Here is a 14649-nt window from a genome sequence, read left to right as displayed (position 1 = left end):
AATCAAAATTTTTAGGCGTTTTCTTAGACTCAAAATTATCCGGGATTCACCACTTTAATTATTTGATCAAAAGATGCGAAAGAGCAATCTCCATCCTAAAAGCTCTCGCTGGTGTCTGGTGGGGGGCCCATCCCTTCACTATGAAACTGGTCTACAATGCCTTAGTCCGCAGTATCCTGGACTATGGGTCACACTTGGTGATTCCAAGCAACAAAGGTGCCTTGGCCGGTTTAGATAGGATTCAGTCTCAATGCCTTCGAATCATCTCAGGTTGCATGAAGTCGTCGCCTATTAACGCCTTGCAGGTCGAATGCGCTGAACCTCCTTTAGCCCTGAGACGTCAGTACCTCGCTTCCCGTTTCCTATCCAGGGTTATTCCCAAGTCATCTCACCCCCTCATCCCAAAACTCAGAGAGCTTGACACTCTTTGTCACAGCTCCAAATATTGGGAACACAAAGAAATCCCCCTATTCCTAAAAGCATATCGGTTTTTTCAAAATTTAGAATCCCCCATTGCTCCACATCCCAGACTTCCTTTATTTAATTACCCTTATGAAGTACTTTGCTTCACCCCTAAAATATTCTATAACATTGGCATATCCAAAAACTCCCCATCTGCAAATTCGGCCTTTAATGCGGTTTTGGGTGAACGATGGATTGGGTTTCAAAAGTTCTTCACGGATGCTTCCAAATCAAATGGTGGCTGTACTGGAGCCGCGGTTTACTATCAGAACTCTAAAATAATTTTGAAATTCAGATGTCCGAAGGAGTCTTCAGTATTTACAGGCGAGTGTGTGGCACTATTGGAAGCTTGTCGTTTTATAGAGTCCCATGAGATTAGCTGTGGAGTTATCTTTACTGACTCCCTTAGCTGTCTCCAAGCCATATCCCAGAATCCCTTTAGAACTAAACTCCATTGTCCTATTGTCCTGGATATTAAAAAGTCCCTTTTCTCCTGCACTAGGCAAGAGAAAGAAGTACACTTAGTCTGGATCCCTAGCCACTGCGGTATAGCGGGCAATGAATGTGCCGATGCATTGGCCAAAGATGCGTGTTCATCTGAGTCCGCTGATCTTGCACACTTCTCCCTTCAAGGGCATGACCTGCTAAACCTCCCTAAATTGAGTCTTGAGACCTCGTGGCAGGAATGGTGGAACATCTCAAGCAAAAGGAAGGGTAGCTCTTATTTCGCCATTCAACCGGTTGTAAAACCAAAACCGTGGTTTTCAAATTTCAAAAGATACCCTAAACGGGTAATTTCAGTCATGTGCAGAATTCGGTTAGGTCACTGCTGTACACCGGTCTTTCTGCGCAAAATTCGGGTGCAGGATTCATCCCTCTGCGAGTGTGGACTGGATGAAGGTACCCTGGACCATATATTTTTTGACTGTCCTATCAACTCATCCTTTGATTTATATGGTCGTCTCCAAAAACTTAAAATTCCTCTCCCGACTAACTTCCGTTCCCTCCTATCCCACTCCTGTCCAGAACTGCTCCAGATGCTGTTGATGTTCATTAATCAAAACAATATTAAATTATAAATTGTGGCCTATATTTAGGCCACAGTTTGTATGGTTGTGGTATATATTATATGTTATGTGTTATATACTAACATTTTGTTGTTGTTTTTATATATGTAAATATATTTCTGTTTGTTTCAGTGCCGTCCTACTAACACATTAAGTTACACAAGATCGGCCACAGCACCATCTTAAATCAATATATATATATTTTTAAATTTATTTTAATTAAAAGCACTTCTTGCTTCTCATCCCACTTGTCATTGGCAGAATCGTCGAAATTGACATCGACACGGATTGCCATATACAAAAATAGAATAGAATAGAATAGAACGTTTTGATTTGATTTGATTTGAATACCTATAATGAGATATGGACGTGTAATGAGGAGCTAATGAAAGGGAATGTATATGGATGGTAAGGTCAGGGAAAGAAAGACCGAAGAAAATATGGATGGATGATTGCTTGAGAGATGACATGAATAAGTAGGGAGTCATTATGTTGCCAGAAAGACAAATCGTAGAGAGTCCCTAAATGAAATTCGTAAGAGGGCAGGCAGAAAAAGAGACGAAAAAAATTTCTTCAATTACAATTAGTTGGTACCTTATGTGGTATATTGGTAGATCGTATAGAAATTACTATCAAATGCTGTAATATTAGCACCTATTTGGAGAATCCGGTTAGACTGGAAGCCGATCCCAACATAGTTGGGAAAAGGTTCGGGAGATGATGATGAAGAGACGGTTTCATTTAGTATTTTCTTATCCATACTGTTATACAAATACAAAAAGCACAACTATCGCCAGAGAATAGTTTGAACCGAAATTGCAATTTCAACCTTCCCGCTTAAGATGATCGATTTGAATCCAACGGGAGCCAATACGCGGAAAATGGCTACGGAATAGATGTAGACCTTGAGAACATCAATTGGGTCCCTCTAATATAATCCATAATGATTACAGTTAGTTAATTCTACTTTTCTTTAATAATAATTATTTTATTCTTAGATGACGATAATAAATAGTGATTGAATGTCTCAACATTATGCGTGCAAAAGGAGGAATCATCACCAGAGCGAAAGCTGTACGCAAAAATCAATAATTACTTGACAGTTGGGAGAATGACAGTGATGTCAAAGTAATGTCAACATTACTGTTGTGCCATACGGTCGTGTTGAGCCATCTGTTTAGATCGGATTTCAGTTTGAATTGTTTTTCCAATTCTCTTTTGACATTTATTAATTCAGTGGTTCGTGTTATTGTCAATTGAGTAGTTACAATTTGTTATAGAAAATAGAGGAAAGTATATAATACATGTCTATATATGTTGTAGAACCTGTAATTATGGACGAAGTACTGCAAAAATTCAGTGCGCTCAGCAAGGACGATACTCCTAGCAATGATGCCGGTACAAATTTTGAAGGAATGTACAAATACTGGGGGAAATTGGACAACCAGGAGCAGCGGCGAAAGGAAATTCTTTCCAGCCAAAAGACGTGAGTTGTACTCTAGGAGTTTTTTGGGGGCATTTAAATAGTAAATAGTCAAAACATTCCACTAAAATACTCCTCAGTTGAATAATTATTGTCCTCGATCAAATGGTCGTTTATATATCTACATAAGTGGAACCGTTCTCTTGTAATGTTAACACACACACAGAGACATTCTTATGTAGTTGTTATTACTTTGGAAGATATTATAGTAGAAGGTGTATAAGAGTCATCACTTTGGTATTAAAGTGTTACTTATACCATTATGTATTACTACTTACTTACTACTTACTTATACTGTTATGTAGTATTTATTCACACTTCTTTTTATTTAAAGTTTTAATATTTCAGTAATCGTAATGCCCTCACGGACACATTTCGAGGTATATTGGAAGGTGTAGAAAATGCTGCCAAACAAAGCCAAATTTTCAAAGGAAAAAAGGTGAGAGAGTTGGCGGTCTGAATTCCTCAATTGAATTACTCTAAACTGGTTGTCAGACTTTCTGGAACTTAGTTTCACTCATAGCAATGCTAAAGTACCTTTACAAGCAGGATCCCTTCAATTTTACAGAGAAGTTTGCTATGACATAGTCCGTCAGATATCAATGAACTGACAACACCAAATATTACTTAATTTCTAATCAAAGAAACCATATGGCTAACTAACTTATAATTCTATTTATTGTGCAGCACTATGCAGTTTGACATAACACTTCACCTCTGCCCCCCTTTGCTAAGTTTAAAAAAAAATACAAATTAAGAATAGAAACATTTAATTTATATTTCAGGTTCATTACAGACCACAGATATATGTGGCTGGGTTCAATAGATGTAATTACAACAATACTCTAATGTTATCTGAATGGATGGTGGAGAAGCCAGGGGATTTCCATGAAAACTGGTTTGTGGTGCCTTGCCCAAAAGGTGTTAGGATGTTAGTCATTGCAAATGATGTGAGTATTTAAAACCTATTATATTTCTACCAACAAAAGGGAATTTATTCGACTTTTTTATACTTTTATTGGAGTTTTTTCATAAAATGGTTAAAGTCCAACAACCCCTAATATCTATTAACAATTTTTTTTGCTAGTTTGTGCACAAACAAATATCTTATTAACAATGTTGGTTAGAATAATAGAAAGTGCAATCAAATCCTACAGACATAATAAACATGTAATTCTGTAAAGATCTCTCTGATGAAAAAATTACTGAATGGATTTTGAAGAAACTTGGGAACATTATTATTGACTAGTTTTCATTAATGATTTCAGGGTACAACACAATGCTACAGTAAATACGGTCACTTCAGATTTGAATGTAGAACTGCATTACCGGGAGGATCACCGGCAACTGTGAGCCGAAGACGTTGCTGCATTCTAGACTGTTTCTATGTAGAAACTCTAAAAACAATGTTTGTGCTAGATCTCTTGGCTTGGAACTGTCAGCCAATGACTGATGGAGAGGTGAGCGGTTTAATTTTTAGAACAACTTATTTGAAATTCGATTATTCAGAAAAAAAAAAACAAATGCAGATTGCTATCTACTTATATCCTTAATTAACCTTCATACTTAATCAAACTTCATAATGTCTGAGTCAAGCAAAATTCTAACTTCAGAGTTGAAAATAATTTCCTGATTTGTGATATGGACACATCCAACCGTTTTTAAGTTTTTTAGTTCGCTATGGCAGTTAAAGGGTGGTTGTGACCATAAATAGTAGTCAGATGAATAACATACTGATTCTGTTTATTTTCAGGCTGAATTCAGACATTATTGGTTGTTGTCCAATCTAGATGACATTCCTGAATTAGGGACATACAGTAAAAAGAATCAGTTAATATTTAAGATACTACCAAAAATAACATGTGATCCAGAAAACTTTAATGAGTAAGTATTGTTTATTCAATGTTTTAAATAAAATATAAAAATCATGTGAAACATTATTTCCATATGCCTTGACTTAACTACCGTTTTTCTTGATATAAGTCTGAAAATTGTAAAATAAAATCTTAAGCAGCACACTGACAGATTTGAGTATGTGTGTGTGTATCTTATATCTATCTCGAGCCTTTTCTCAACTGTGGTGGGGTTGGCTACCAGTCTGCCCCGATGCAGATGAGTAGCAGTGTTTTACAAGGAGCAACCGCTTATCTGATCTCTTCAACCAAGTTACCCGGGCAACCCAACACCCCTTGCTAAGACTGGTTGTCTAACTTACTGGCTTCTTACTACCCATAACGACCGCCAAAGATGTTTAGTAACAGCTGGGACTTTCAGTTTAACGTGCCCTCCGAAACACAGTCATTGATGTTCAAGTTATACTTAGAAAGTACATACAAACTTAGAGTAGTTGCATTGGAACTTGCCTGAAACAAATCATACCCATACCTGAAACAAATCATACCCGATTTGGTTCTTTACCTAGTAGGCCACCACAACTTTTTATCATCTAATCATCTGTATCTAATGTCTGATTTAAAGCTGTTCTTTAATTGCAGATTTATGATGAGGTATCCACCATTTCCAAATTGTACTCCTAGCCTGGATGGCCTGTTGTTTTACCACAAGCAAGCTCAATATGTTGCCGGAGAAACTCCCTTAGTGACCTGGCTGTACCCTTTTATGGTGCCAGAAGTTTTAGGTAGAGGTAAATATTATTTTTTTTGAGCTCAAACTGTTTTATGTAAAAATAATGGAATAAAGTTTGGTCAATTAATAATAATTTTTTTCATGAATTTTATTTCATCGGCTATGTATAGTCGATAATATTATGTACATTGCAAACATTTATAGATCATAAATTGTACCCCTTTTAAGTCTTTAGACAGCGATAGTATTTGTGATCTAAATTGTGTATGTATTCATTTTTCAGAAATAACAGTAAATCCAGTATACATGCTTGGAATGCCTAAAAATTATGTGAACCAAGCCAATTATATCCGTGAGTTCACAGAGAAAGAGGCAAAATCTAACAAGAGGTGGAAACAACGGTGTGAAAGTATGGATATCGCGCCCGTTCCAGTAGCAAATAGCGAGAATGACCAGAGTGTAAGTACAGATGCATAAATGGAATGCTATACAATATACATCATTATAAAGTACTGGCTGATTCCCCAGTCTCCCGTGTTCGAGGGAAGCACTTCCTGTACTCAGATAAACGTAGCTTTGTATATTTTGTAAAGGAATTAACCTATACTCGTAATTTCATTTCAATTTTTATTTAACTTATTGGTTCCCGCAGTCTCACAGGTTTCCCGATGGGGACCATTCACGCAGTCATATGAAAAGTAGCCTATAGCCTTGCTTATAAACTTAAGGAACTGTTAAAAATTAGCACGTTCAAGAAAGCAGACTTCAGTTTGTATAAATCCATCTCCATTTTTTACAGAATACAATGGCGACAGAGACTGTATCTCACAATTTGGACCCAACGACAGAAGTTCAAAATTGGAACACAGATGACAAGAAGAGTATCGAACAGATGGAGTAAGCACTGTCTACCGTTAAATAAATGTGGAATTATTTACAATGGCTGTAAATTAGACTATGCTGTGTAGTTTTTGAGAAACTGAATTGTCAGTAGCTAGAGCTTAAAAACTAGTCTTTAAGTGTATGTCGTTTTAGATCTACATCCAATCTTGGAAGGATTACATGGTACCGAAATATTAAGGCCCAAGTTCGCAACATGAACGTAATTTTTTTTTAAAACAACACCTTACTATTTTTCACGTTCAATTTTTAATCTGTGGTTTTAAGAATGACTGACGTTTATGTTGTCTGTGAAAATGGGCGTAAGTAGTATTTTTATGATGTTACTGTTTTGGAATTTTATGTATTTTGTGTTATCTCTCGTCGCTTACAATTATGTAGCTAAAAAGAACACGTTTTGGAAGTCGAATCCTAAATTCTGTGGAAGAACCAGTTCTGAACCAGTTTTCTGAAATGAAAACTATTTCAGATATATTTTCTAAGACTGATTTCAAATTCGTCTGCGATATTTTGGATTCCAGTCTACCAATACGTGTTTGTTGATGTTTTTTATTTTGCATGCTGCAAAAATTTTATTTATTCGACCTGTGTACACGATAAATTTATTTTAATACTTACAGTATTTTTAAAATAATTGAAATAGTCTGAATTAGCTATGAATTACTCATAAAATAAGACCTTCTGTGTTTATGATGTGTTAACTTCATCTTCAGACAATTCCGGTTAATTTTTATTTTTTAATGAATTAAGGCCCATTTGCACAACTGCCTGCTAAACACATGTAGGTATACTCGCTTGTTATTTTCACTGGCTGCTGATGATGAGTTTCCAAGTCGCTATTAAGTTCGACATTAACTGTTCCTCTGAGTACATATTTTTTATGTTGTGAGTACGTTAGTGAGTATTATTAAATAAAATAAATGTTACATATGTGAAAAACATCGGTATGTTATCACTTTAAAATAAATTTAATGATGAACGTGTTAAATAGATTTAGCACTGCATGTGTTCAGTGGGCAGTTGCTTAATTTGACCGTAATTCAACTGTTGTACCTAATTAAGTTTTGAATAATGTTATTTATTGAATGTAGCATGACCTAGAGTTAAGCAAACTGTTATGAACTCTAAATAAATGGATACAAGTCTCGAATGTTTGCTTTTGTCTCCTCATTTTGTACCATCTTAAACCTTTTAGTTTATTGCGATTTGAGTGTCTGATAGACAGTTACTTTGATGTGCTTCTGCATCTGAAAACTTGTAGTAATTGTGACCCAAAAGTATCGAAAAAAGAGTAACACTTATTTGTTGGGTAACAATTACTTACACTTCTGTTTTCATAACCTAAATTAGACACACACATACAAACCTGCTTTAAAAAAATGGTCGTAGCGATTCGTTAAAAGCAGTGGTTTTGTGTAAACAAAATGATAAATACCGAATGGTATTTTCGACCAGGGGCCCGATTCTAATAAGTTTTAATAATGTCAAAATTGGAAATGAAATTGAATCGCAATATCAGTTTTAACCATATCGGGCATTCTGCTACTAATATAAGACCAATCGTATTTTAACGACATTCGATTGGCTTGCGATTGGTCTGCCATTTTGGTGATTTTGGTCTATACGGTAGTTTGCTCTACAATCAAATTGCAATCGTAAATCATTTGCAGACAAAATGATTCATTATTAAATGACAGAAAAGGATAAAAACGTTTATTTCCAAGAAAAAATAGCAGAATATCACATACGCTTCAATCGTGATTGAGTCGTGATTGGATATCAGTCGAATGTGAATCGTATGTCGCAGTAAAATTAGGAGAATCGGGCCCCTGGATTGCAAAGAAATTGAAGCGTACAAATATTTTAAAGCATGATATTTTTTTGTTATAAAGGCGGCTCCGAATGCAGCAGCATCAGCGACTACAGGACCCAATAACGAAGGTGGCACGGGAAATTATGTGTATGCAGAATAACAACGTGTATGGAGCGAGCAGAGCAGGAACGACGACCGCATTACAATGGGATAAGTTGTGTTTTTTCTAATAAACTATAGTTTAGAGCTGTTCCCTAATTTATCTAGTTTTGTAATCGATTGACCACGTAGCGATTTTTATCGATATGGTTATTGTTAACTATTCATACTAGGAAGTATCCTTGTACAAATACCTATGTACATATTTTATTATTATTTTAATAATCTTATGAAAACGTCCAACACATTTTTTTAGAGATTTTGAGTTTGCAGATCAGCTTTAATAACGCTTGCAACGCTCCGAGCCACTTCATCCGCCCGCTATTTTCCTCAAAGTACTATAGCTACAGATAATATATATATTTTTAAAGCCTTTTAAAAATGATCATGCAGCCATGCGGCAAGCTTATTTATGTGTTGCTGCAATTAGGGCTGCCAGATGGCCGGGAAATCCGGGATTGTCCAGGAATTACTAGTCTTGTCCCGTGTCCAGGAATTGCATCTTTTAGACCCGGATTTTCGAATACCGTCATACACTAGCTTTCTTCATTTTGATAATAGTAGCAGGCCGCTTTCCCTCCTTTATGCCCCACCCCACCCCACTGCATTGCAATTCTTCGTTTTAAAGAGCCCAGATTTCACAAGTCTTTTGAAAGGACTACAAAAACAGTCTTCAAACATGCGAATTCTGAATGAAAAATGAATTCTGAATGAAAAAGTATAGATAGGTATTCTAATTTTTCATATTTTTTTTCGTAATCCTCGAATTGTCCCGGAATCGAAATACCTGAATCTGGCAACCCTAGCTGCAATGCCTATTTTTTTTCGTTATTGTGATACTTTTTTTTCGTAATATTTACTTTAGCATTTAGCAGTTTTTTTTCTTAGAGAAGACAGCTTTTCTATTTTTTTTATCAGCAAACCAGTTCGACATACCTATGTAGAAATAGAAAAATATTAAGGAATGAAAACTTAATATAAAGATCGTAAAAAAAAGCCTTTCTTAAAAGATAATGTTTAATCAATACGATATGTAATCTGGCGTCCTTTTTATGTGCAAGCATTTTGAATAGCAGCTTGAGGGTTCAAACCTGGAAAGTTACAATGTGTCTTCTGCAGTCACTAACTGCATCTTAGACACAAGTAGGTACTTTTAAGATTCCTATGGCTGAATAATACAACTAGGAGGAAATCGGAGAGACTGAAAGCAACAACCTGCCTTCAGTGGTGATAGTATTTTACTTAGGCTAAGCTCATGTTTTCTTCGTATGAAAAAAGGGGATGTTAGAATGATGAATAGGTAAGCTTTTAATGACGAATTATTATGTAATAATATAATTGTAAGTAAAATTAAACTGTGAGAACACTCGTAAGGAGCGAGAGGTGTAGAGACGGAATGGGGAGGCTTTTGCCCAGCAGTGGGACAATTTAAACTAAGTACCTACCTATAAAAAAAGTAAAACGAATCGTTTTGGACTGAGAATGGTAAGAAAAACGAATTATTAGTAGATAAACCTTTGCATATTAATGTCTATTTACACAAAGTGTAGAACTTACTTGCTTCTAGTATGTATTTCTACATAGTAGGTATGGTCTCTTAGAATAAGATATTCTTGTAAAATTTCCTTGGATCTGTGTTGTTACAATTAACCTTAGAAAGATAATAATATATGTTGTAATTAATATACCTACCTAATAATATCCTGCGTGAAATTGATCCATGAACTTTAGTTAGCTGAACATCTAAATGTCCTATATATAGGATATCTTACGTCACTTGTAAATAGAATAAACGATGAGGTCAATTTTACGAACCCCGCATGCGTCAATTTTACGCATTTCTTCAGGGTAAATCTCTCCAATAAACATTACATTTTCGTGAAATAAATAGTTTTATTTTTTAAACATTGTTTATAGTTTTGAAGATTAAACAACACACAAGATCTACTTGAATTGCTACTAATCGAATATAAATTCAACTTATAGGTATTCGGCATTATATTATCTATAATTATGTAAGTAGGAACTTAGGTATCTATTGGATAAAGAATGGTCGAATAAGAAGGGATTGGCATGAAAACTCCTTTGCGTGAGAAAATAGAGACATTCAGCATCTGAAATAGGTAAGAAACAATATATCATCCTTACTCTTCCAACGAGAAGTGAACCGTAATATCGCGATAAATCGGTATTTGTAAGATATTACGGTATCCCCATGTCACATAAGGTCCTGGTAGGTATTCAGCGAATATTTAATAGATGATCTTTATAAAGAAATGCTTACCGTTAATCTTGAACCATGCGTGACCATGCCTACTCATACGAATTCACTATCTGCCCAATGAAAAATGGCGTTGCATTTTATTTTCCATGGTTGGACCTTTTCAGTTTACGTTTTGGTCGAAATGCATTTATCAAATAAAATTTTAAGTTCTCTCCAGTTTGCTTGTTGAGATTTTTCATGTAGGCAGATTTTTTGTTTAAAAAAATATTTTAATTAGTATGGTTGGTTGGTAGATCAACCTACTAGTAGTGCCTCGAAGGACTGATTTACGGCTTGGCTGACTTGTAGCTTGGCTTGGCAATCTGCCATGATTGTGTCCCGAAGGAGTGTATTGATGACGGTCAATAGCTTTCAAAATAAGTGACTGAAATATTATTTCATAAAGATTTAACGCAACCTCATAGAACTCGCTGCCTTTGCCTTGCCAACCGTGTTCCTTTTTCTAGCTTTTTTTATTGAAGTTTCGGGGCTTCTGAACCAACAAACTTGTTGAAGTATATTAGTTTTCGTTTTAATGATTCTCTGGGAAGTTATGAACAGTTAACTGTTGTTTTTGTACCTTTCATCCCATTCAAACCAAAGTGACCTTCAATTTGAATCCTGCTTTTGCGTTATTATCTGGACATTTTTAAAATTGCTTTTTGAAAATAAATGCAGTTCCATCCTTAAGTTGTAAAACGTGCACGAAAAAACGTCGGCTATAATCTTTATCTGAAACAACAGTTTACATACGAGGTTTATTTAAAAATAAACCTCAAAAACAAATATTTTTACCTTTTGTTTGCGCGGTTTTGTCTCAGGTGTTTGTTACACGAATTTATTTCTTGCGAACAAATCCACACGGTTATAAATTTTGTATAATAGCGCACATGACGCGTTCTTCCAAGCTCCCTTTGAAGATATGAAAACGCGAGCTATGAGAATATACCACCCACGTACTTATGGTTCAATTAATCACTGATTTAAGGCTAATTGAACCAAAGCGAGTGCTAAAAGGCCTTGTTTTAAAATTGTAATAGGTTAAAAATAAGTATGCTTGAGTTATTTCAGGGGAAAATTGACATATTGCTGAAAAATTACGCTGTTTATTCTTCCCACTCTTGAATGTTAGAACTAACACGATTATTATTTGGCATTAATATAAAATTAGAAATATATTTCGTATGGAAATAAGTAAGTATGCATATAATCAGAAACCCGTGGCCAAAGGTCATTCAACTCGTAGAGTTCACAAGAACCAGGCAGATATCCTTCCTCCATTAGGATTGTGAAACATGTGTAAGTAACTGTACTTACGTACACACACATGTATATCTATAGGGCACATGTCTGTTCCTAGAAATTTCTAATAAATAACAAGTGAACATTAGCTGCTCAGTGGGGGGTCAATCAGACGCATCCGAAAACAAGGAGTTGCATGTTATGAAGTATTTATTAACAAACGGCGACTAGGTCAACGTAATTCTGAGAACACGTAAACAAGAAACACAATATAATTATTGCTTATATACCTACCATAACATTCCGTTGTTTGTTGTGGCGTAATTTACCTTCCTAACATCATGAAAATATTTTAACAAAATGTATTAAAGTGTAATACTTAAAATACTTTATATTAATATTATCTTTCTTACCTTATATTTCTTGAAGACCGAAATTCGGTCATGGTCACTATCCCAAAAAAGTGACTATCTGCACAGATACCTATCTATGACTATTATGGGTCAGCAAACTAACTTGTGAAAGATACTTTTTATTCGACCGGAGGAATCCCATGATTTATAGCGGGATGAGGGGATCTCACATTTAAGGAAAAGCTTACAATATTTAAAAAAGGAGTTTATTCTGAAATATTCATTTATACTTTAACGTTATCAATCTGGACAATATAAGCGATAGGAGAGCTTCATATCAATCAGATAAGCGGTTTTTATACCCGAGCAAATAAACGGAACTGTCCTCTCTATGATATTAGTTTGGTCATGATTGATGAACTAATATCTAACTGAATAACGATGGGTGGGTATATGAACCTTCATACTTATGGATATATGTATATGAACCTACCAAGCTTCGGTAGAGTTTCATGGTTCAGCCACAGATTACCTTAATAGTTATCCCTACTTCGGTTCAACTAAGAGCTCGCGTAGGGGCTACAATATGTATCCGACTGACATGTACCTATTTTGATTTCGGCTAAAGTGTACCTAATACGGATTACATAAATGTCCAAAAATAATATTTAAGAGCCGTAGAGTAAAAAATATGATTTAAGGTGTTTTTGCCATTGCCCATTATCGCTTACGCAACTGGATCATAAGTGAGGGTTTAGTCAGTAGGTAAGACCTACGTACCCTTTTAACACCCCTAAACGAGCTGCAGGGAGAGGATTTCCACAGGATAAAAAAATGTAAGCCACGTTATCATTATCATAATACTGAATCCAGTCATGTAGGTAACAAAAGGGGCAAAGAACTTCACGCTTCCATTATAATATAGGGCTGAACATTATTCATGGGCCTTTCGCGTTATTACCATAATAAAAACTGCGGAAATAAAAAGAGTGATTTGACACAAACGTCTTGTGGCGTATCCAGCACTTAGCCACGCTATGTATGAGCTATAAAACTCACTTGTTTTTATAAAAGAAGCCACATCAGGATTTTTTTTTATCGTTAGACAACGAAGGCGCTTCTAGTCATTCAGATTTATTAGGACGTCGATTAGTACTGAATAGCAAAGTTATTGCCTATGAAATCGTGGTTTTATAGGTTTTAAATTGAATGTGAGCACTAATTCATGGTGAAATAGCTCGTATAAATTAGACGCCGTATTGTTTGGTTCATACAGATGTATGATAATGGATGAAATTACTAAGGTTGAAGTTGTGTAAAGCATAATTTTACTTTGGGGGAACGATTTATCTTCTCAACTGTAAATAAGTCTAAGTGTATTGCCCATATTTACCTATTTTCAATTGTTGATAAGTGATCATGTTTACATTGCCCATAGACTGACTTCAAGAAACGAATCCGAAAAACAAATTCCCTTAAACCTTTGAGCATTGAGGTTCTCAAATATGCTCTGGGGACCCGGACTTCAGTTGCGACTCCAAATGTGACCCTAACCCTGCTTGTCATATATTTTACATAGAAAAACCACTACCCGCCACCTCCATGAATTGTAGACGTGACTTTGTGCCTACCATGTATTGCTCACGTTTTGTTTTTATGGCAACACTGATCAGCGCGCGAAGTCGACATGTGTTTTTTTGCAGTCAAATATAGTAATGACGATCATCATTTAAATGAGTGTGTAGGTAATGAATGTATCCGTGATGACGCGTCTTTCGACTTGTATGTATTGTATGACTTTTATGTACACATACCTGCCTACATTTCGACATCTTGGTAAGTAGGTAGGTATGTGCTTTTTACGGAAGTTGAGCAAAAAGTTTCACCTGTAGGCAGAAGTATCTTATTGGGATTAGAGGTTTTGTACATAGAGCACCAGAATTCATAAAAGATTTTGTGCCTAAAGACTACTTAGGTAATTGTTCTTATGGTTGCAGGAGACAGCTCAGCATCATCAGCATCAGCTTTTCTTATGTTTTGATAGAAAACGTGATGTAGGGAACCTAACCTACATTATATTTCGTGTGCTTAGAACATTTATTTATAGAGATTAGCTTAAAAGTTTGCCAGTTTTCATTCTCTTGTGATAAATAGCTGTTGGTACTTCTACTATGCGTAGATACTTGATATTTTCCAATTTAACTTTCAGAGCTTGCGCGAAACGATATGCAGCTCGCTTGCTTTTCATTCATAAAGCCGGAAACGAAGGAATTTTAATATGCATATTGAAATGGTTGCTATAAAGAATATTTCATGAAATT

At 35.5% G+C, this 14649-nt stretch overlaps 1 protein-coding gene across 1 annotated transcript; it reads left to right on the top strand.

The window, feature by feature from the left end:
• The first annotated feature begins 2650 nt into the window (after positions 1–2650).
• On the top strand, positions 2651–7648 carry LOC124633727 (snurportin-1). Its single transcript, XM_047169044.1, has 9 exons — positions 2651–2768; positions 2853–3015; positions 3361–3451; positions 3798–3962; positions 4281–4472; positions 4766–4896; positions 5508–5656; positions 5882–6057; positions 6398–7648. The coding sequence occupies exons 2-9, from the start codon at positions 2864–2866 to the stop codon at positions 6497–6499; spliced, it is 1158 nt and encodes a 385-aa protein (XP_047025000.1). The 5' UTR covers positions 2651–2768; positions 2853–2863; the 3' UTR covers positions 6500–7648.
• The last annotated feature ends 7001 nt before the right edge of the window (positions 7649–14649 follow it).

Source organism: Helicoverpa zea, chromosome 1, assembly GCF_022581195.2.
Source record: "Helicoverpa zea isolate HzStark_Cry1AcR chromosome 1, ilHelZeax1.1, whole genome shotgun sequence".
NCBI lineage: Eukaryota > Metazoa > Arthropoda > Insecta > Lepidoptera > Noctuidae > Helicoverpa > Helicoverpa zea.
Note: the sequence above shows the minus strand (reverse complement) of the source record. Positions and strands in the feature narration are given on the sequence as shown.

Coding starts and splice junctions, on each gene's coding strand:
- LOC124633727 (XM_047169044.1), top strand. CDS start 2,864: ATGGACGAAGTACTGCAAAAATTCAGTGCGCTCAGCAAGGACGATACT. Junction 4,473..4,765: donor AGCCAATGACTGATGGAGAG/GTGAGCGGTTTA, acceptor GTTTATTTTCAG/GCTGAATTCAGACATTATTG. Junction 4,897..5,507: donor GATCCAGAAAACTTTAATGA/GTAAGTATTGTT, acceptor CTTTAATTGCAG/ATTTATGATGAGGTATCCAC.